Source organism: Catharus ustulatus, chromosome 1, assembly GCF_009819885.2.
Source record: "Catharus ustulatus isolate bCatUst1 chromosome 1, bCatUst1.pri.v2, whole genome shotgun sequence".
NCBI classification, from domain to species: Eukaryota; Metazoa; Chordata; class Aves; order Passeriformes; family Turdidae; genus Catharus; species Catharus ustulatus.
In genome coordinates this window covers 24,260,104-24,283,373 of record NC_046221.1, presented here as the reverse complement: position 1 = coordinate 24,283,373, position 23,270 = coordinate 24,260,104, and the positions used below count along the sequence as shown (strand labels likewise).

The 23,270-nt window shown below is 35.2% G+C and overlaps 1 protein-coding gene across 3 annotated transcripts in view; it reads right to left on the bottom strand.

The window, feature by feature from the left end:
• The window catches only part of ANKIB1 (ankyrin repeat and IBR domain containing 1), a 91,071-nt gene that overhangs the window by 6,511 nt on the left and 61,290 nt on the right, over positions 1-23,270 (bottom strand). For all 3 annotated transcript variants that reach the window (XM_033075479.1, XM_033075500.1, XM_033075490.1), the window contains exons 6-17: positions 19,859-20,067; positions 17,559-17,647; positions 15,678-15,822; positions 14,181-14,347; positions 10,009-10,097; positions 8,850-8,980; positions 4,709-4,843; positions 4,074-4,160; positions 3,914-3,980; positions 3,401-3,546; positions 2,626-2,804; positions 2,045-2,096 (exon numbers count right to left, since the gene is read on the bottom strand). In XM_033075479.1, the coding sequence (XP_032931370.1) occupies positions 2,045-2,096; positions 2,626-2,804; positions 3,401-3,546; positions 3,914-3,980; positions 4,074-4,160; positions 4,709-4,843; positions 8,850-8,980; positions 10,009-10,097; positions 14,181-14,347; positions 15,678-15,822; positions 17,559-17,647; positions 19,859-20,067 (1,496 nt within the window). The remainder of the gene's footprint in view (positions 1-2,044; positions 2,097-2,625; positions 2,805-3,400; positions 3,547-3,913; positions 3,981-4,073; positions 4,161-4,708; positions 4,844-8,849; positions 8,981-10,008; positions 10,098-14,180; positions 14,348-15,677; positions 15,823-17,558; positions 17,648-19,858; positions 20,068-23,270) is intronic.

Sequence of the window (23,270 nt, the reverse complement as noted above, 5' to 3'; positions counted from 1 at the left end):
CTTAAATCCAGAAGTGTTATTTCTCTTACACAATGACCTTATTTATGTAAATGGTATTAAGAGAGTACAGTTTTTTTCCATGAACTTTCTCAGACCAAGTTCTTACTCATAATGACATATGCAAGACAAAAATAATAGTCACAAAATCGTGTGTGGGCAGATTTTCATCCATGGAAATTTAAGAAAATAAAAAGTAGCTTCATTGGACCAGACAAAAGGTCCATTTAGCCCAATATTCTGTCTTCAACAGCAGTTAGTAGTATATGCTTGTTAGTCTATGGAACACCATAAAAAAAAGCAAACATGAAGTGATTCTTCTCTAAAATATTCTTCCAGCTTTTAGGGATCTCAGAGATTTTCTAAATGCAAGTTGGAGCCTTGAACAACAAAAAATCAAACCCTGATATAGACCATTATAACTGAATTATGTAAAAAATATATAATTATATCACTCTGAATAAGAAAAGGAATAGTGGGAAGTGATCATTGAACACTATGATTTATTCATCACACCATCTTAGCTTTCATTTGTTTGTGATAAAATAATTGATATTACCAACAGCCATTTAATTTTTGGCTGCTTATCAACCTTTAGAAAGAGATATTAATTACTAATTATGAAACCTTATTTCTTATTACATAGAACTATTTTCTACATGTGAGCAAAAGAAGTTTTAATTTTGTTGGGAAGGAACATCTAGGTTTCACAGTGTTCTACAACAACCAGCATTCCTTGCTAAATCCAGTAAGATTTTTTTTCTATAATAATCTGCTAAACACAGTCATTCTACTACTTGTCAAAAAAGTACAGTTCTACAGAAAATACTTTGCAGTGCAATTCACTAAAATAAATAAAGATGACCATTATTAATTCTATAATATTCCTTTAGCATAGGTGGTTGCAAGTATTCATGATAGCTACACAGCAAAGAAACCAACTTGCATCACACAGTGCCACATTTAGGCAAATCATAAAAACTCGTAAGCAGATCATCTAAGCACAGCTGCAATTGCATCTCCTGCTAAACAGCTTTTCAACACATTTCTTACCAGCTTCTTCTCATAGCCAGTTCCACTGATGATACAGTAATTTCACACCGAGTTGGATGTTGTCAGATGTGGGATTATTTCAAAAGAACTAAAGGAACTGGACAGGAGAAGCAGCTGATTTTTTGTAGAGAAGCGAGCCATGTTCTCACCAGCATGATGTTCACCAACAATAGCAAAGGAAATATATGGAAAAAAGTACATGGAGTTTTCTAAAATGTTTAAAAATGACTAGCCAGAAAGAAAATAGCAAATAATGAAATGTTGAAATGAAGTTTCCTTCATGACTGAATGCTTTAATCTAATGTTCTCAAAACATTAACTAAAAATTAAGATGATTAAGGAAATCTTTATAGGAAGCTTCTCATTTTTTTAGAGCAGAGTCTTAAAAACTGCTTGCTCTTTCCCATATACAGATCATAGAATATCAGTTTAAAAATTTAAATTTTCATTCTTGGTAAAGTAGCAGAAATTAATGCCATTTGAATATGCAATTTCCATCCTGCTTCAATACATAATAATAAAAATACATATTTTAAATATTTAACAATATTTAGGAGTATGCCTGCATGTTTTTGTTGGGATTGTGACAGAGGATGGAAATTTCTTAAGACTTTTTGTCAAATTCTGCTGAACTGATATTGCAGTCAAAAGTAATCTACACAGATTCACACATTTATTACTTTAAGGCTCTCCAGCACACAGGTAACAGTTTATATTCAATTTTAAAACTGATTATGTACTTGAAAAACAAACGCAAAATAGCTTGTCTAATGCCACCTTAGATAACTACATCCATGTTGGAGGCATTGTTTAGTCTTTGCACAATTAGCTACAAATATATTTCCTTCTATTGTGAAATAAATGAAATGGAAAGCTTAATCGACTTGAAATGCTTTGACTCAAGATAAGGAAGCTCTTCATGCAGATTGTGATCATACCTGTGTTTCTAGCATAGGCAGAACTAAGTTTAAAAAATTAAAAAGAAATAGTTTACCTCAGGGGATGCAAATCCTAAATACTCCCAATCCCATGTTCCACCAGCAAAGCTATAAAATGGAAAGATAGAAGTAGAACAAATTATGAATAACCTCTAGAGCTTCAAAACCTATGGAAATCTGAAAACTAGTGCAATTGTAGCTCTCTAAACTTAACAACTCTTCCCCTTTATTTCTTAACTCAAAATTAATTTTGAAATCCCTACAGTTTAATTGTTGACTATTCCAGAACTGCCTGATATGTTTAGCAAATACTTAAGAGATTTTTGAAGTGTACCAGGGATTTAGTGAAGGCAAAAAATAAAATGGAAGCCATGACATCCAAACATTAGTATTTCACAAATGGGGAAGCAATTCAGGTTGCAGCAGACACAGCAGTGATCCTCAAAAAGTAAAATACGTTTTTCCCCAAAGGCTGTAATTCCACAAGGATGAAATGTCCAAGAAAATATCGCTATCACAGTGATTCACAACCACCACACTTAGCATCTACCTCATAGACAGAGAACAGCAGTGGATTCACCCACTTTGTCAGCTATCGAAATAACTTGTGACTTGTGCAGTGTTTTGGGTGGATTACCTGCGCCTGGGTGCTTCTGGAGAGTCTGCAGGAGCAACCCCGCGGGCCACAGAGGCCAGGAACTCCTGTCGCTTCTGCTGCACCAGACACGCTGCTCGGATGATTTTGTGGCGAGGTGTCCGAAGGTAAGGCCTGTTCACTTTCTGTGCAAGGTCTTCAGTGACCATTTCTAGGTCTGTCTGCAAGAGTTAATAATACAGAAAAAAACAGTTTTACAGGGAAATGCAAATCAGGAAGAGCTCTTCTCCATAAATACTGAGCAGAATGATATCAATTTTCCTGAAAATACCTTATGAAATACTGAAGTACCCCAAAATATCTGCTCCATAGCCTACTCTTCTACTGACCTACATTCTGTCCTCCAGCTTGGAGAAGGATTGCCCTGCACTCTGAAATATTGAACATCTTCAAGGGACCTAAGGGACAGGAAAGGAGGCAGCAGTCCCAGGTACTGCCCCAGTTTTGCCTCCTCCCAGATGTCAAGCACATCAGAAGAGGAAGAAAGAAAAGAGAAGCTAGAGCAGGAGATGAAGACTGAAGCTAAAATGTTATCCTCAGAAAGCAGATTAACAGGAAATTTTCTTAGTTTCCCCTTCCATCTGTCCTTATCCTTTTCCTTTGCAAAGTGAAATAAAAAATACGCTACTTTTTCAAACTTGATTAAAAATATAAAACAGGTATATCAGTTTTATACTACAAAAATGGCAAAAAGGCACTGATAGCTAACATAAAAAAATGAAGTGCCATTAAGAAAGTAAATATATCCATGTATTACCTGCATAAGTTCAAATATTTCTTTCTTTGTGCTTTTAGGCTCCAAAAAGAATCCATAAGGATAAGAACACTTAAGAATGCGGCGAGTTTTTAGAAGCTCTTGCACTGCATCTTCAATGAATGTGGTATCAGGACAGCCTCCCTCAGCTGCAATATGAAACAGGCGTTGGGAAAGTATTTTCCTGCTGATGTCAGCATTACTTTTGTGCATATCAGTTAAATATTTTGCAAGTAAAGTGCAGCAAGTTCTCAATGACTGCATACTGTTCGTACTAAAAGAAATAAGCACAGAACATTAGCTTCTTCCTTACTAATGCTACTTCCTCCTTGAGGCTTTGGAATAGGTAAGATTTACTGTACATTTAACTTTCATCCAATGTTTACAAATTCTAGTACTGGAGGGTTGACATCACACAGCAGATTTAATGTGAGCACTGTCCAAAAAAGAACAGTTTAGCCATAATTCTGTTGATGTTATATCAAATCAAAGGCACAGATCACAGCAAATACTTACTTCCACTTAGAGCTCTACTCAACTGTTCCATCTTTTCTTTGGCTGTTTTTAGAAGGCGCTGTTCTAACTAGAAAAAGAAAATAAATAAAATACAATAAGATAGTTATTTTTGGATTAATAAAATAAAAACAAACATCAGTAAAAATGGCTTGACCCACACCTGGTAGCTAAGTTCATGGTTCTTAAATCTTGTATAATAGTGCATAAACCTATCAAGCTCTTGAAATCTTCTGTGCTTCTTTTCAGCCTGGAAAATAATGGAGAAAAAAAAGAAACCAAAATAAATCTTATCATTTAATACAACAATCATTATTTGATATAATTAAACAGTGAATTGTTTCTATTCAGACTATATATTAAATACTGTCCACAGTGCTGAGTGCCATGTAAGTAAAGAGACAATATTTGAAATTCACAAGGCTGCAAATACTGCAGCCAAAGAATTGATGTCAGTGTCTGCTATTTAAACAACTTTCCAAAAGCCAAAATTAAGGCATGTCTTCTGTAGTGCACAGCAGCTAATTGCAGGGCCAGCATGCTCATTTCACAGAAAGAAAACATGCCACAGAGAAGTAAAATTACTTGAGTAAAGTCACCAGTGCTTGTTAACAAAGTCAAAAGTAGAAATCTTATGCATCCACAAATAAGTACTGCTTTGGTTCTGTCTCTTTGATATGTTTAAAGTTGTATTTTTCCAGTTGGAACTCTGGTTTGGAAGAATTTTGATTAAACTCATGCTCAATGGAGAATTGCAACCTTAGTGCTATTTTTCAAATACACACGTTCATTTTTTACCTCTACTGTCATCTCCTTGGACTGCTCCTCTACATGCTGAATAACTTCATAGCGAGTGCATCTGTAGTAGCCTCCAGTGGAAGAGCTGTGCTTCTTCCATTCTTCCAAGCATATCCAGCAAAAATCGTATTTGCACTTCAGAAAAAAACAAGAAAAAGGAAAAATAAAAAAGGAAATTGAAATGTCTTAGATTTGCAGTTAGGCAAGTTAGGCATCATTATTCCTCTAAGGACAATTTAATTCACAACATTCTGAGTGTAAAAAATTTCTGAGGAGCCTCCTTCGCCTCCTTCTTATTTTACTTACTCAGGGGATCTGTTTATCAAACCATACCAAAGCATCGTTTTTGTTCCTTGTATCCTGTGTTTGGACCTACATGTTAAGTTTTAAGTGGACGAAACAAACCAAATGGTAAATACACCTGATCAGGTCTGGAGTTTTTTTGTTATTGTTAAAAAACCAGTCCCATTTCCTTAAATAACACAGAAACTATTCATGAGAAGGAATGAATTTTTTTCCCCTAATATTACTTAAAAAACCCCATGATTACTGATGTTTTTGTCATGGGGTGTTCCTGATACGAAATACTGACAACAACTACTAAAGCAAGAGAGAAGTCTGAACATAAACTTTGATGAGTGATTACTTCCAGGTAAGCCTTTTCTGCACTGACTGAGTAAAGTACTTTCAAAATAGGTAAAACCTTTCAAGGAGGTGTAAGGTGACTTATTCAGGCTTCTCTGCATCAGAGAAGATCAAACTGTTAAATATTCTCAATTCAGCAGCACGTTCTCAGCTACTTAATTTCAAAATAACTGGAAGCTATTTATGGATGGATAAGCAAAAGACTTCACAATATTTGGTGAATCATGTTTATTTTATCTGTCTTATAGATGAGGAAAGAAAATTTACATTAATTAATATTAATACTTGAGTATTATTAGTGGCATTTGATAAATTAAATTGCATTTCTTCTCTCTTTGATAAGTTTAACCTTTCCAGGAATACCTATTCCATACCAGATGTGTTTTTCTGTAGTTATTTTATACAATCACTTAGATATATTAGAGGAAGGAATGAAATCAAATTCTTGCATTGTACTTTTGCTGATTTTGTCTCAGAAATCAGTAATTCTGATTTTCTTCTATAAAGCAATGAAGACTAGAATATTTCTTCTTGTTATTGTGCTGTTCTTTCTTGTTTTCAAACATTTTTTAAAGCTGCTGGCTTATAAAAAATGGTGAGAAATGCTGAGAATGAAGTACAAGAAAAACTGCGTATAAAAGTGTTAAGTGAGTATCACTGCATCATTTGCCTACCATTCAAACCCATTTATATTCATTTTAAGGGAAAAAAATCATTACAAAATAATCAAAAGATCATATGAAACAAGGTGTTTCACAAGTAACTCAATGAATAAAGCTCGACTTCCCAATAATTTATATATATAAGCTCCTACTGCAACAATCTCAGCTCTCTGAAATTATCTCCCTTCTGACCACTCCATTATATTTATCTTTTAATCTCTCATATCTCCAAAAGCCTCCTCTAACCCCAAGATTTACACAGTGTTCCCAGACCTCCTCCCAGTATCTCAGTCTCATTAGACATTCAAAACCACATCAGCTATTTCTACACACCTCCCAAACCCAAATTCATTTTCAAGAAGGGCAAGAAGGACAACCCTGGAAATTATAGCCTGTCAGGCTGATTTCAGTGCCCAGTAAAATCATGGAAAAGATTATTCTGGGAGGTACTGAAATACACCTGGAGGACAATGCAGTCATTGATCACAGCCAGCATAGCTTTATGAGGGGAGGTCCTGCTTGTTGAACCTGATTCCCTTCTGTGACAGGGCAACCCACCCAGCTGAACAAGGGAAACCAGGTGATGTAACCCTTTTGGACTTCAGGAGAGCTTTTGATACTCTCTGACAGCCTCCTTCTGGACAAAACGTCCAGCATGGTGCTGGATAACCAGCGCTGTTACATGATGGCTTCACCTGGACACGGGACTTGAAAAGAATACTGAGTTTGCCAATGACACTAAATGGGAAGGAGCAGTCCACTCTCTTGAAGGCAGGAAAAGGTTCTGCACCCAGAGGTTGGCTGGGCTCTGAATAGGCTCCCCAAGGAAGTGGTGTCAGCACCAGAGTTCAAGAAGGATTTGGACAATGCTCTCAGGCACATGGTGTGACTCTTAGAGAGTCCAGTACAGGGCCAGGAGTTTGATTTGTTAATCCTGGTGGATCCCTTCCAACTCAGCATATTCTATGATTAACTCCTGAGCTCTGTTTTATGTGTCTTTATGATCACTGAGCTTTGGTATCATCATCACTTGGGTTTAACAAATCCCATTTACTGCCTGGCTGTGGTCTGAGCCAAGCAGAACAGGTAATTGTTCAGCAGGTAACAGCTGGGTAAGTATTTCAGCCTCTCTCTTGGTGGCAGTACAAATGAAGTCTCTGCACCACATAGCTACCAAGTTTTATGAAACTTGGAGCACTTTATATTCTATTAACCTCCTCCTGTTCCTTGAAATCAAAGCACCCATAAGGCTAAAAAATGACTACAGATGGTGGAGTGAGAGAGCAGGACTGTGTAAACCTTGCCTTGTGAGAAGCTGCACTCATAAAACAGCAAGTACAGAAAAATGGGTTTTATGAGTAAGGAGTATTCTCCTCCACACCAAGATACATGCTAAATGCTAAGAAGCAGCCATAGCCCATCATGTTGTGGGCTTGAGCAGACCTCCCTGCAAAAAAAACCAGAAGCTCCATCAGGGATTGTTACTTCAGCAGAGGAAGCAACAAGTGAGCTAACCACTATTCCTTGTGTCCAAGCCCTGCAATGATCTTGAGGACACCCTTCCTCAGGCTGAGGGAAGACAGCTGCTGTCTGCAGAGATTTCTCCATGACAAAAGAATATGACCGTTTTAAGGACCCTTCAAGCTACCATAAGCATCAAAAAAGAAAGAGACCTGTGTTTGTCAGCTAGTGCCTTAGAATGGCAAATTATCAACTTTCATCAGCGTTTATTCACCAATGTCTTCTCCAGTCTGAAGCCAATTTGTTCAACTGAGCTCTCTGGCAACAGCTGCAACAAACACACCTTATAGAGTTTTTACAAGTATGGAATTTATGAGCTGTTTTAAAAATAATTTAAGACAAAAAACCTAACAACCCCAAACCAGCAAACTCGGCATAAATCAAGGTGTAGGAGAATGTTCTCTGCTGCCAATGATACCAAAAAAAGCCCCAATCTTCAATTCGTATCACAGAGAGAGAATGTGACAATATAAAGAAAATGGAATAGCAATAAAGAGAGATCTGTACATTTACAGAAAAATAAAGAGAATTACTTTCTAAATCTCTTAGTCTTTTATTGTAGGCCAACTATGTCAAGTGTTTGCTACTTTCTTATTTTTAATGATGCTACTCAAAGAGGCAATAGTTGTAGTTTTATACCATATTTCTGACATAAAGAAACAGTTTTCTAAATATGCTGCTTTTAACTAACTTGAGTGAAAAAGCATTTTCAAATGATACTGAACTCATGGCAAAAATATTTTTTCTATTTTGGTAGCACAGTGCAAATTTGTGACTAATTTTCTGGCTGCTGTCATCAATAAATTTCCTTTGGAATCACTCTGATGTCTTTTCATTCCTACTGATTAATTCCTGTTTACAGTTTTCCACCTAATCTTCTCTGCTTTGTTGCTGTGTTAGAGAAATAATGCAAAAGAAAAATACAGTAAGGCAAAACCTTCATTAGACCTAAACCTTCCTTAAAATCTTACACTTGCCAACTAAAACTGTTCTTTCTCTTCTACATTATTAGCGTCGCTTAAACCATCAATTATTTCTGCTTCACACTGTATTGGTAATTATTCTTAGGTGTTTATGAAATTTCAATCATTATAATGTACACTTGTCAGCCATACAGATCTCAGTAAATATTAAACATTTTCTAAATACATGTAACCTGCCATTTGCTCATTATCTAATTCTTGCAACAGGTTCCACTAGCGATCAGGCATGACCCTTCAGAGGTTTTGGATCTCTGTGATCCTAAAATATATACAGGACATACAAAGCTGGATTATGATTCTTCAAGAAATCCCATGATGGGTCCTTCTTACCTTCGCACACTGCATGTGGTTGCAGCCCTCATTCTTCTGGATTGGAGACTTGCAGTTGGCGCAAGGTTTGGAGTTGGTCAGTAACCACAGGCAGTTGGCAGCGTCCTCATAGGCCTCACTCACTCCCACAACTTTTTGGGGGTGACAGGAGGATATGGAGCATGCAAAAAACAGAAAGGTTGAAATTGTACTTGTGTAACCTTTTGTGAGAATCAGATTAGTAATGATGCAGGTTTCCCTATTTCTTGACAAAATATTGAAGTTTCTCCCATCATATACTTCTCACATATATTTTATTATTACATTTTCTAATTTATAGATATATAATATTAATATGCTTATTATTTCAATATATTTCCACACATCTATTTTAATACAAATTCATACACAGTGTATTTGACAGTTACAATATATAAAGGGGCAAACACATATATGAAAAAAACAGGTATAGTTTGACAAAGTAGGGTGTATTTTGCCTCTTTGTAAAATTTTCTATGCCTTCCAAAATATTTATAGCATACTATGGAAAGGTTCTGAACTGTGGTAACCAAGTCAGTATGTATTCATACTGCTGTCATCTATACTTTTTTGTTACTGTTGACTAAGAAAATATCTGTCCTGTGTAAACCCAACCTTTATTAGTTTTTTCTAGTAAACGTTATATATCATTAAGCTGTTTCCTACGACTCCTTTGCACTTCACCCTCAATCTTACTATTATTATCATCTCTTGGCTTGAATTAGTTTTAAAGAAATAAAAATCCTCAATTTTTATTGAAGATAAATATTCAATCATGGGAGCAGAATGGACTAAAAATCAAAGTCAGACAAGGTAAATGAAGTTATATGCAGGAATAAATTGACTAATTAATGAAACAAAGCTTTAAAAGGAAGGGAAGGAGTTTTGCATACCCTGACTGAACCACACATGTATTTGGAGGGAGGAATGTTCTACAAAGAACAGTCCACCATAGTGCTGCAGTTAAAGTGTAAGCAGCCCCTCATTCAGGAGTATCATTTTCTTCCCTTTTTACCCCATTTTTCAACCAATGTTGAAACCAGTTTTTACTTAATGCAGCTAAAAAGTCAGTCTAAAACCAAAAGATGAAAACAGCAGCAAAACACCCATGCCCTCCCTGCTGGCCCTGCATGACTCTTACGTTCTTCTGGTTTCATTTCAGATATTTTCTGCAGCCAGTCCTTCCAGGTCTGGCAGTCACAGGGTTCATGTGCTTCACCAAGACATTCCCTGAAAAAGAAGGTGTGTACACAATTACTTATAACTCAGAGATTTAGAATTAAAGTCAAAATTGGTTCAAGACAAAAAAAAAATTAAAAAGAAAAAGAAAACAGAAAAGAAAGAAAAAGACTCAGATTTCATAACATTGTTTTTAAATATACTTAGACTACTTGCTCACAAGCATATATGACCATTATCAATAAAGAATTTAAATGAGACAGGAAACGAAAGAAGCTTCTTAAAATTACAATCTGAAATAAATCAGCCGACTTGCAGTTTGTTCTTATACGTGGGTATTATTTTAGTGCCACAAAAGTGCTCGTATAGTTTCAGACTACAGAGTTTATCTCAAAGTAGGTAGTTTGCTATAGCAGAAATGTATTTTGTGTAGAATTACTTGCATCTGTTTAGTTGCAACAATCAACCTTTAACTAGATTCAAGCTTTTAATCTAGAATAAGATCAAAGCCCTGCACTAAGTACTTATGGATATTTACTCCTTCCACCAGAGTCTCTTAAATGGAGGCTTGAACTTATTTACATGGACACATTGGAGTAATAAGTCTCTTGAGCTTCTCCTGAAGTTCCTACAAGGATTAAGGATGGCAGTGATTACTACACAGTGGCAGCAGATACATGGCTTCCAGATGGTGCTTCAGTATGGATGTGTCAATATGCACTCTGGATTTGTAACAGCTCCTTTTTTTCTACAGAAATGGCAGCAAATAGCCTCAGACATCTGCCATATCAAAGCAAATAATTTTAGATGGGCACCAGCTGCATCAGAGCATACACAAGTCTGCTGCAGGTCCAGTGGTGAACTGCTTCTTGCAGTGCAGGTTCAGAAGCTACATCAATATTCTTCTGATTGCCCTCGTCCACATTTTAAGCAGCAATTCATGAACAATGAAAAGGTTATGGGAACAGTTTTGAACAATTTTTCCCTTAGCTAGTCTGCTAACAAAAAAAGCTTAAATTCAGCACACATGCATCTCTGGTTTGGACTTAAGATCCTAGCTAGGAAAGATTGTACTTGAATGCATAACTGGTCTGTAACAAGGTGATTTCAGCCTTGGTTGAAAGTTAACACCTTTCACATCTCTGGGACAGTAGGGCACTTAAATCACTGACTTCAAGAGTGCCAAGACCCTCTCACAGTACGTAGTATTTATTGCCAGAAAGGACTGAAACTAGCAAAGATTTAACATTGACAAGCTCAGTTTTAAGTTAAAAGTTGACTGATTAATCAATCTTTTATGGGAGGTGGGAGGAGGGTCATGTGTCTTTGATACTTTCAAATCTGTAAATTTGTGGATTTTTAATGAAGTTTGGTCATATCTATGTATAAATCTTTATATGACAGTTAAAACAGTTCAAGAACAACTTCTCATGGAAGAAGCTCACCTCAGCCCACTCAAAACCAAGCATTTTTATCCTGGAGTGTCATTTTACTAGAGTAAGGGCATTGAGCCTACTCTTCATGAAAGTTTTTATAAAAGTTGTATTTTGGATAGACTTCCTGACAGCAGTGAATGAAAGGAACTAACACTGAGCAGCTGTGCCAATTAACAGCACGAGCCTCCCCAGACGCCTTGTTCAATACTCAGCAGGATGATTTATTTGAAGGCACAGTACATACTTATTAAAATTGCAGCAAGTTTCAACACAAGTTAAAATTCATGGAAGGGCTAAAAACATCACCAAAGCAGAATGTAGTTCTGGACTTTTTCCCTTTCATGATGATATATTTTGAACCAAAACAGCAAAACATTGTTGTAACTTATAACTGGCATCCCATGTGCACCTGACAAGTTGTCACTCCTGCAGAATGAGACTCTGCCCCTTGCCCACATCTAGGATGGAAGGAGTGAGGACTAATGGTACAGAACAAAGTGTGTACTGCCTACTAAGAGTATTTTCCACAAGTGTCTGCTTGCTACAATTGCGTGTGCTTCTGAAACTGCATGGAGGGGGTTCTAACATGTTGAATGGATCTGACAATAAACTGATGTAAGATTTGTGCACAGTTTTAATGTATACTACATTCAAATAATTCAGAATGCTTTTTCTGAAAGGGAATAGAATTTTGTATTTGCCACAATTGACTACATTTTGTTGAAGATGCTGTTAGAGTTGCATAGTGAAAACTGAGTAAATTCTAGAGCACTCTGAAGAGGAACATTCCTACTCCTACATCAAAAATTAGAAAAAAGAAATTCCTCAATTTTCTTGCTTTTATGAGCAGGAAGGCTATAGATATGAAAAAAATTAATTGATTATCTAGCGGTTGGTTTTCCAACACATAAATTCTGAAGAATCTCTTAATAAATGCAGCATCAATTGCTATTACAATGTCTAAACTGTAGATTATTGGGGTAAAACTTGTAGAACTGACAGAAATATGGGACTGTGGGATGTGCTGATTGAAATTTAAAGAGACTAAGCAAACTCCCTTTAAACACACAGTAATGATGAAAACCCTTGAACTGAGAATACACTTTTCTTCAGAGGAACGCATCCATGCATAGAGTTTTTGTACTGTAAGACTAGTGGGGTGTCCTTAGAAAATGGTTCTGATTTGAGGTACAGCAGGATGCTTTTGTTGCTAGCAGAACTTTCTTGCCATTGCTGAAATTCTCCATTCACTTTTGTGGGGATGAAAGAAGAGGCTTCAGAAAGACCTTCTTGGAGATTTTGTTGCTAACATGAGGTATTTTTCAAGACCTTAACTGAATTTGCTTGTGCAGTATTTCAAAGCATTAATGTAAAAAGATATACAGAAATATTATCAGGGGACATAAAAACCCCATTTCTCCTAAAAATTAGTCACTCAGAGGACATTTTCACTCTCGGAAAACATTCTAGGAGCTAGTACATTCAGTCCATGTAAAGGAAGCAGAAGCTGCCATTGTCTGAAGGTTCATGTCAATATGACACTGAAGTGGTCTCAGGTTCCTTCAGGTTAATGGAAAAATTGATTCTCTATCATCAGAAGCAAAGATGGGAGGATGGTACCTGCTTGTGGAATAGCACTGAGATTTATTGTATGTTCATTGGTAGAAAATATTTTCTGGTTTGTTCCCATGGGATTTATTTCGGAGTTTTCCATCCATTGTAAATAACCTCTTTCCAAGAAGTTCTGTTTTCTGGCTTTTGTGGTTGTTTCATTAGGTCTGTTTTCTTTTTTTCCCTTTCTTCCTTTCATTCATAAGGGGAAAGAACTAAAATCAAAAGCATCTTTCATTAAGAATTATGATATTTAGAATCAGGCAGATGATATAGAATGTCTTTGTATCATGGTTTCTATTGAAGAATTAATGGCCTTGTCTGAGTACCTGTACTTTGGTTGACCTTTTTTCATTTTCCAAAAACATAAAGAACTCCCACTACAATAGTCATACATTGTCAGTCTGATAATGTCAAGGAAAAACATGCCAAATCTTTTTTACTTTGTTGATGCCGTTAAATCCTTTTCTAGGAAATGCTGAACATTTGCAAGCTGAGGAATGTTTTTAAAAGTATCTGTTTTTTTACTTAAGCTAGCATTCATCTTAAAACTCAGTAGAATGTAAGAGAAAGAAAAAGTGCTGACCCTGAAGTGAAACAAAGATTGGAGTGATCCTGCAAACAGCATGGCTATGTATGAAGGAAATGGTCCTTCATGGCCCCATTTAAACTCCAGCTACTTTGATGTGATTCTAGCAAAACTCAGAAAGAGCTGACTTTCTACACTCAATAGAGAATGTGCCATGTTTTGATTATATAACTATCCAGAGACAAAAACCCCTGTTCCAAAATCCCATTTCTCCTCTGTCGCCTCAGAGCAGAACACCACAGTACTCCATGCTGTTGTTTTGGACCTAACAGAGCCAATAATGGTTACTGGATTATAAATCTTTGCAGTGCCCCAAAATGTTACAATATTTGTGCACATGAGGTTATTCAGTGCATGGAGAGAGGATAGTAAGTTCATATACCATTCCTTACTAATGTCTGCCACACTCTTGGTGCCATGTAGGACTTTGTCATTAGTCCCTGGAATAGCAGTGACTGTGAGTTTATGTAGATGCAGTTTCTAGTTTCCAGTACTAACCAGCAGAAAAGATGTCCTTTTCCACAATCTACTGCAGGGGCTTTCAGCATTGGGAAGCTAAGCGTATCTGATCCTGTTGAATTTGATCCCTGTCTTGTTAGCCTTACTGCTCTTTCACAGCCAGGTATAGGACACCATTTAATAGCAGGATTATTTTCAACAAAGGCCTGTGGGGAAAAAAAGAGAAAAAAAAGCAAAATATTATACCACATAAGATCAGATTTCATCCTTTATATAAAACAATATGTATTCATAATCCTCCTTTGAAGAAACAAAGCCAAAAACTGTAAGGACAGTCTTGTAGCTACAAGGACAGACTTTTAAATACAGTTCTAGAAAGGGAATAATTTAATTTCCACTTTTTCTTTTTTAGTAACAACAGTACTTCAGACTTACACTAAGAATGAAATTACTTACATTCCAAACAAAATTACTTACATTCCAAACAAAATGTTCAATCTGTGCAAGTTAATACCTTTGTGATGTGGTTTACAGTAAACTTTTACTATACACACACTGGAACTACACTCATTAACAGAACTGTTTCTTTCAGTTGGAAAGAATGAAAACCTTATTGATTCAACAAAAATCCCACAATAAACCAGGAATCAGAACTAGACTAGCTCAGTAATTTATTTCCCATCTTTATTGGCTAATATAACAGGCCTTCTTCTGTAAAAACTGTATCTAATAAAATGAGGAGAAAAAAGGAATTTCCAATACTTTGCTTCAAACCTATTCTGATCACCAGTCACTTGAAATAAAATATGCAAAAGATGAGTCAGATCTGGTAATTTAATTTGCATCTTAATGTGTATTAAAGAGACTTGTTGCAGAGAAAGTACTGTACTGTAAATGAAAAAATATTTCTCTACCTCTGCCCTGCCACCACTGATAAAATAGCACATTTCTCAAGACTAGTTCATTACTACACAAGTATAAAAGAAGAAAGTTTAATTAAAAGATTGTTTTTAAAAACAAATTGCAATGATGAAAACAAATACATTAAAATAATACATTAAAAAACCCAGGAAAACCAAATCAAGCTTTTCCAACTCCTCTACCCATTTACAGAAGTCATGTCAAGCACTGTACTTGGGAGTTTTTTAAAAGGAAACAGATACTATTTCTGAATGCAGTAAAAATAATCTGAAAACTTAAAATTTCAGATTGCAAGCACAGAAAACTCTGACTGATTGAAACCATATCACCTGTTACAAAAATAAGTTTGATTAAATTATTTTATTAATACCAGACTAGGCAACATACTATGGAAATACGGCATTTCTACTTAGGGAATGCATAAAATGTTCTTTCTTGTTTCCTCTGCGGTACATCAAACATTGATATTATGTTATGTAAGAGCCAATACATATTTGTTTACAAATTTCTACTTGGGAAGTTGCAGATATATTGCAACATTTCATACAGAAGCTTTAGTTACTTTTAATAAAATGGCATAGAGTTCAAGAGTACAAAAACAGTTTGATAATTTACCTTAATGTCAAATTGAAGGTATCTCTTGTCCATCTCCTTGGAAACCACACTTTCTATGATGTCTACAGGCACAAGCTGGAAACAATCATATGCTGGGCAAAAAATGTTGTGAGCTTCACCCTCCTGAATTTTCAGATTCAAAAATCTGCCAGAATTTTGCCAGTCAGTATTTGTGAATAAAAAGTAAAAGTTAAAAGGCTGTTGAGTACCTTACACTATGTTCACAGGTATTCACAACAATTACTTTTAAAATAGAGAATAAGAACTATTCCTTTTTGCTCAAAAGAGCTACAAATTTTATGAACAGCATAATTAAAAAAAATAACAGTCATGGTTCAAAAGTGAGCATCATCAGCAATATTTAGCCCTATGTTTGTGGTTTCCATCCTTGCCATTTATCAGACAGTTCTGCAATGTTTAATTAAACTGAGCATTACTTCTACCTTAAATCAGAAACAGAATATGTACATGTAATTAATATAGGAAATAATTAATTTAATATGCAATTAATTTCTACAACTGTGCTAATAAAACTAGGTCTGTTTTTGGACACAAATGTCTAAATGTGACCTTATTAGTCCTTGACCACCAGAACACAAGACAGAACTAGCTCAAAAACCTGCTGAAAGCTGGACTTTAACAGTTGCTGTTTAATTTCAAAGCTGTAACAGGCTTATTAATCTGACATCAAGGATGATACCATTCTAACTTTAATAATTTAAAGGACAGGCAGTTATTCTAAGGTAGTCACTTGAGATCCTTTAATAGTTAAGGTAGAGATACATGTCAATTCATCCCATCTTAGATTCCTATCTTAGAGCTGGGTAACTCAGTCCTGGCTATGCTCCAAGTGACTTAGGAATGACTGGCTCAGAAAGCTGAATTCTACCCTCCATGTGCCACCACAAATGCTTGCCACTGAACTGTGGCTCTGTGCCTGTGCCTCTGAGCTGGGCCCTGTGTCCTGTACAAAGGACACACAGTCCAGCAGCCAAATTGGAAACACCACATCAAACCAGCAATCTCTTGGTAACTCCTACATCCTGCCAGGGATTTGCAAGGCAGGAGAAGCACGACTAACAATTTTCTTGCCACTGAAAAGAACTGCCTTTGGAAAGCTCATATGGAAAAGAAAGTGCTCTTCCTTAGCACCAGGCCAACAGGTTCATAGAAATGGGGCTGATCTGCAGCAGGAATAGCTGTGCTGAAGTGGTGCTGTAACAAGACACTATAGGGGTAGAGATCAAGTAGTACAATCTCCTGAATGGGGACACAGATTAATACAAAGTACTGCATACAGATATAATTATTCTTAGGAATTATGATTAATATTTATACTACCATAGTTATCCATGTCTGAATTTTTCACTAGCATGACTACTCTGACCTATGCAGCAACAAGAGCATTAGATTAATAGAACTTCTAGGTAAAATCTACCCCTCAGTTATTAACCCTCAACATAAAGAAAGAATTTTAATTGCTTTCCTGATTGGAAATGGATTCACAATGCCTAAGTTTAGTGTGCTAAACTCAGAGACGGAATTAAGCATGTGCTTAATTTAGAAACTGTAAACCCCAATGCTGCCAACACCACACACACACACTGAACAAATCAGGAGTAGGCTTATCTAATTACACACAAGCTCAAAACATTTGATAAAGAATTTTTCTTAGTCAGAACCAAAACAAACATTACATAAGCCTAAACCAGTTGGTAATGCTTGTTTGAGTGACAACTAAAATATTCAATAGGTTCAAACTAGCAACTCTCTGAAACCCAAACAGTACTTTAACATCAGCTGTTTATGGTCTCTGTCCTTTCCTCTTCAACATAGCAAGTATGAAATTTTCTCAGATGATAGAGAAGTACATGTACTCACGCCTCCCAGCAAGCTCTGCAGAAGTCATGTCCACAAGGCATATCCACTGGGTCTTCAAACACAGAAATATTACACATGCAAATGTCACACTGTAAATGATAAAAATGCTTCTGATTAAGAAACACCCTAAAACTTTTTGTATTGTTAGCAGAATGAGTTACATTGGAAAATCTCAGCAAAAATTTAAAGAAGCACTCAGTAGGGGAAAAAATCTAACTGCATCCAGCAAAAAAAAAAAATAAATTAAGCTATAAGAATGGGAAAGATTTGAGATCTCTAATACTCCCTATCCAGAGAGAATATTTTGGGCTGCTTTTTGCAGCACCCTTGAGCTCAGAAACTGCTTCACCCTTCAGAGTGCTGAAATCTCAGAGTTAGAGTTCTAAGGGTGAAGTTCTAAGAGCTGTGTTTTTCATCAGCTTCAGAGACAGCCAGAAATGAGTTTGGAGATGACAGAGGCTACAAGAGGCTACAGGAAATGTTTAGCATCTCACATTGTCAGGTCTAAATCAAGGTAGAGTAGTTTGAATGTGCAGTAGCAGCAGCAAATACTTTAAGTAATAATATACATACATATATATATATTTAATTTTGAGGTTTGTGACCAAAATGAAGAATAAGTTACACCACAAATACTCCCACAGAAGATACCATTGCTGAATTTCCCAGAAGTGGGTACTACAGAAAAAATACCACTGAATAATGAGACCCTTACTTTGAAATAGTTAAAGAGTAGGTATGAAAATACTCACTGCTTATGGGTAAGTGTGGAAATAAATATTAATGTTGTTCAAGAAATACAAAAGGATTTTTCTCTTCATTGAAACAAATACACTGTGAAAACTTATTTCAACTTTCAATGCATTAGGTATTATATACACACAGGACATTTCCAGAAAGTTAGCTGTGGTATGCCACTTTAAAAGCACTTACATTACAGCTAAAACACAATCAAACAAAAAAAAATGGCCTTTAAAGTGTAAAACTCAGTGAAGACATGTATTGTTCCTTCAGTCATTTAACCATATTGTCTTGCCAAAATTAAATATTTTAGAAGTTGACAATGCATTAAAAACAATGTCTATTAAATTTATATGAGCTGTAAATTTTGTTTAAAATGTATGTTTAAAGTAAACAATTTAATGAATCCCTGAGTTCAAAACATCAAATAAATACATTTACTAGAACTGTTTATAAAATAGGATGCAAATGTAAAACATGTAAAAGAGCTTTATATCTTGTGGCTTTATTTTATCTATTCCTGTTCATTTTTATTTTCCTGCCAAAATGAGATTTGATAGTTCAGAGAAGATTCTTAAATCAACAGGAATACTAAATGTGTAACTCTGGACTTGGATTGAGATATACTAGATCTACAATGGTATCATTATCCAAACCTGCATTCCTGGCTTATGGATCATCAATGAAAAACAAAAGAGACAATGAAAAATTGAGGACATACAATCTTCCATTCAACATTTTAAATAGGAATTATTCACAGTCAATATTTAACTGCTAATGTAAATAAATGTACAATAATATACCTTCTATATAGTTTCTTTTACAGCATTTTGTAATTAAAGAAATAAAATATTTCTATGCAGGAATACAAGATCTTAATTTTGACATTAAAGGATGATCCTTTTGAATGAAAGACTGCATGTAATATTCTAAAAAAAATGCTTAGATCATGGAGCAATAGTTTTATAATGCTGCAGCTGTGAATTATTAAAAAGAGAACTCTGTCTTCTGAAAGAGCCACACTGATTTTAATGAAAGGCGCTTTCATATTTCAAATTTGCAATAGCTTTGTAAACTGCTTGAAGCAGCCCACACATAGTAAAAGTAATTATAAGCTTACAGTACACTAGTGGGCTGACATTTCAAAATGCAGACAAAGACAATTTTGTTTTCTAAAGAAAAAATTTTCAAAAGGCAGGGTTCATAGAACTGCATACATTCAGGGAAATGGATACAATGGAAGTGAACATCTTAATAGGGATAAGATGAAAAGTTCAAAAGAGCCAAATGCACTGATGTGACTGTAGCTGTCTAAATTGAGACCTGCTGAGTGACAGCCAAGGTTAAAACAGAATGGTTTGTATTTGCCAGGATGCTCAACTGTTTCATCATATAGAATGTTTAAGGTGTCAACTTCTCTGTTCACCACTTCTGGAAAGAGAAACACTTTATATTTTCACAAAGGTATTTCTGGCAGCTCCCCTGTCTACACAGGTGCGCTGCGTTTAGAAAAACCAGCTGTTTTGCCCTGCTGGTTTAAGATCTATTTATAAATTTACCACAGCTGTCTCCATGTCTCCTGGTGAGGGGCTGATTTCATCAGGGGAGGTGACAGAAGAGCGAGTGGTGCGTGGAGTTCGCGGAGAAGGGAGAGTGTCCCACGCGTTGTATCCGCTCGGAGGGGGAGTTGGCATCTGAACCCCTGAGCGCTGGCAGCAATTCTCTGGGTTACACATCCAGGCTTCAAGTAACTTCTCCCTGTCCCAGTCTTCAAGAAATACAGAGATAAAGGAAATTATGCACCTGACAATGTTTAGAATATATTTTGCAACTGCACCCTCAAAAGAGCGCTAAACAAAAAGATTAAAAATAAATAATAAATTAACTATAAACAATAAAGTATGATGAAGTGTGATTGAATGGAACTTTAGACATTACTTTTCACAGAACACATTCCAACATAATATGTAACACAATGCATTTTTGTAAATAATTGCATCACAAGCATCTTCTTTCCCTGCAATATGTCTTAACATTATTTTTGTTATTTATTTACGCAATTGTAGTAGGTAGAAGACTCAATTGAAAACCAGAACTGTACTGACTTTCATAGACACAGAAAATATAACAGCCCTCACACCACTGAATTTTCATTATTTTTTCTTTCTATGAAAAAAGTAAATCTTTAATATGGATTCAATTTTATCTGTTGTGGCTTTTTTTTTCTTTAATGAAGCCAAGAAAAAAACAGGAAGAGGACTAAGATCTAAATGGATTACAAGAAGGTTTGTGACTTAATGAATTTCTAGTCTTTATATATGCATATAAATGATGTGTTTCTGGTGGGGGGGCGGAAATCCACCTGAGTGCAAAGAAAATTTCATATACTCTCACTACATTTTTATTCTATAATTAAGTGTTAGTGAATGTTTTTCTTTTATTCATAATTAACACTCCCCATTTATATACCAAAAACAACTAGTGAAACAAAATATAATATCTTAAAACTAAATCAAATCTTTCTTCACAATTATTTGAAATGCATTCTCTTTCTGATTCCTACAATTAATACTAAAGAATATCTTCAGAATAGCAGTTTTTTCTACCAATATATTTAAAATTTCTCTTTTTAATATAAATCTATCAAATTTCTACACAGATTTGAATCTACATTCATCAACACTCTACGGAGATAAGACAAACTTTAATTTCATAAATGATGGGAAATTTCCCAATTTTTCCTACTGCTTTAAATAACTATTTTAAAGTTTGGGGATTTTTTTAAGTGCTGGGTACTCCCAAAGAAACATCAGTGTTATTAACCAAAAGATGTTTTATTTTTACTGAATTTTGCTCTTATACGGAAAACATAGTTTTCCTATACTGTATTAGTGGTAGGGAAAAGAGATGTGTTCTAAGCACTGAACTTAGTAAAAGTATTGCCCCCCATAAAAAAAAAATTCTTTGAGCTGCAGATGATTTATTGATCCCATCCTCACTTATCTAAGCTATAACATGTCAGAGGTTAGTTTAATTTCTTTAGTTTAAAGATATGGACCCTGAACACATTTACACTGCAAAAATTACAAATTTTATCATAATTTTTAATACTAGTCTGAGTTTATAACCTTTCAGAGAGGGACTGACTGATGTTAAGATACAGACAAAATTTGCTAGAAATTTTCTTGACCTTCTTTGTTGCATTGTGTCTTTAAAATTAGCAAGGGTTAAGACATGTCACTAAATGGATCCACTGTGCTCTCTTTACTAACTTACGAATTTTAGTAAAACACAAGGTTTATATTTGTTGAATTGCCTATTTTTTATCCTGAAATCCATTGCTATATAATGAACTAGAAAAGAAACAATGTTGAAAAAAACTTGTAGAAAAACTGTAAAGTTATTTGCTTTCATGACTGCCACAATAACATGTTTTTTATCTTGGCTTTAATACTTCTGTCTCTCAATCAAAAGAAAAAAAGGAAAATACTCTTAATGTCAGTGTCAATAAATTGACATATTTGTACAATAAAAGAAAGCAGAGTCTGGTGAATTAAATATTATATGCCTGTAAACTATGAAACTTAGTATATAAATATGATCTTTCCAAGAATTTAAAACATGCTTTTCATACCCTGTGTGAATTAAACCAAGATTTCACATTATTCTTTTGTGAATTTCAAGATTTAATGCAAAAAAAATTACAATTTATCATTTGATGTCACTTCTCCAAACCTCTGTAAATACCTACCCTTTACTAAGCTGAATCAATACAGCTACAGGCAAAATAGTTGACTTTCTTATGACTTGCTAATTGCCCGTGCTTCTTTCTGTGCACTGGCCAATTGCATTAAGTTACCAGAACATCACTAAGGCAACATCAGTAGAATGACCTTTCCAACACAGACTGATTTCTTCTCAATTTTCAATTCCTGCTTGCTAGATGCTGGCAGACATTTCTCCACAATTTACATCAACCTCACTGATTTTCAACAAATTGAAGACTGAGCTGAGAGTTTGAACAGTATTGCCACAGTTTTCCTCTTCAAAATATCTGCAGAGATTATGGAGCCTACTCAGCAAGTACTTTTTATAATTTTTAGCCTTACTGCAACTATTCTGGGAATATAACATAACATTCAAATATTGCACATATTATAAATACAATATAAGAATTAAACAAAGAATCAACATGGAAAATATATATGCAAAGACTGTGCCTTAAATATCATTATACTGGCACAAGTTCATGTTTACTTAATTCAATGTTAAAAGGAATACAAATACCAGTTACGGAAAATAATGTAAAAGAGATGAGTTTCAGGTACCACCACATGAAAGTGTACCAAAAGCTGTGAGCTTAAAATAATGTCTTTCTATTTCACTTTTACCTCTCCCACTGACTTTAACAAGGAGTCCAAAAAACTACTAGAGTATGAAAGCTTAATCCAGCAACACAGTGATGAGCATGCAAACCATTAACTGCCTGAGTAGTTCCTTTAGCATAAAATAACAATGCAGATGCTTCAGTAAGCACAAGTTTTGAATAATTGAATCAAAGCCTAAAGCTTACACCGAGTTTTAGAGATACTTTTGTCTGGAGAAAACACACTAAAATTCAGTATATCCCCTTTCTGACAATCCCAGTTTAACTTGAACAAGAATACAGACTTATTTCAGTGAAAATAAACTAGTTACAGATATGCATATGGAAAAGCATACCCTGTATTAAAAGTGTAACTAAGAAAAAAAATCCTCCAAAGGACATACACTCATATAATTTAAACCCCAAAGCAATTTCCAACCACTTATTACAATGGTCAGACTACTTTTACTGCAAGAAAAAAAAATGTTGATCCAGTTTTATACACAAATACATAGTGGCAGAAAACTAAAGGTCTGACAAAAATAGGTTTGATGAATTTGAGTTTTTGGACATATAAAACCGCGGAGACACTCCTGTGTCTCTCA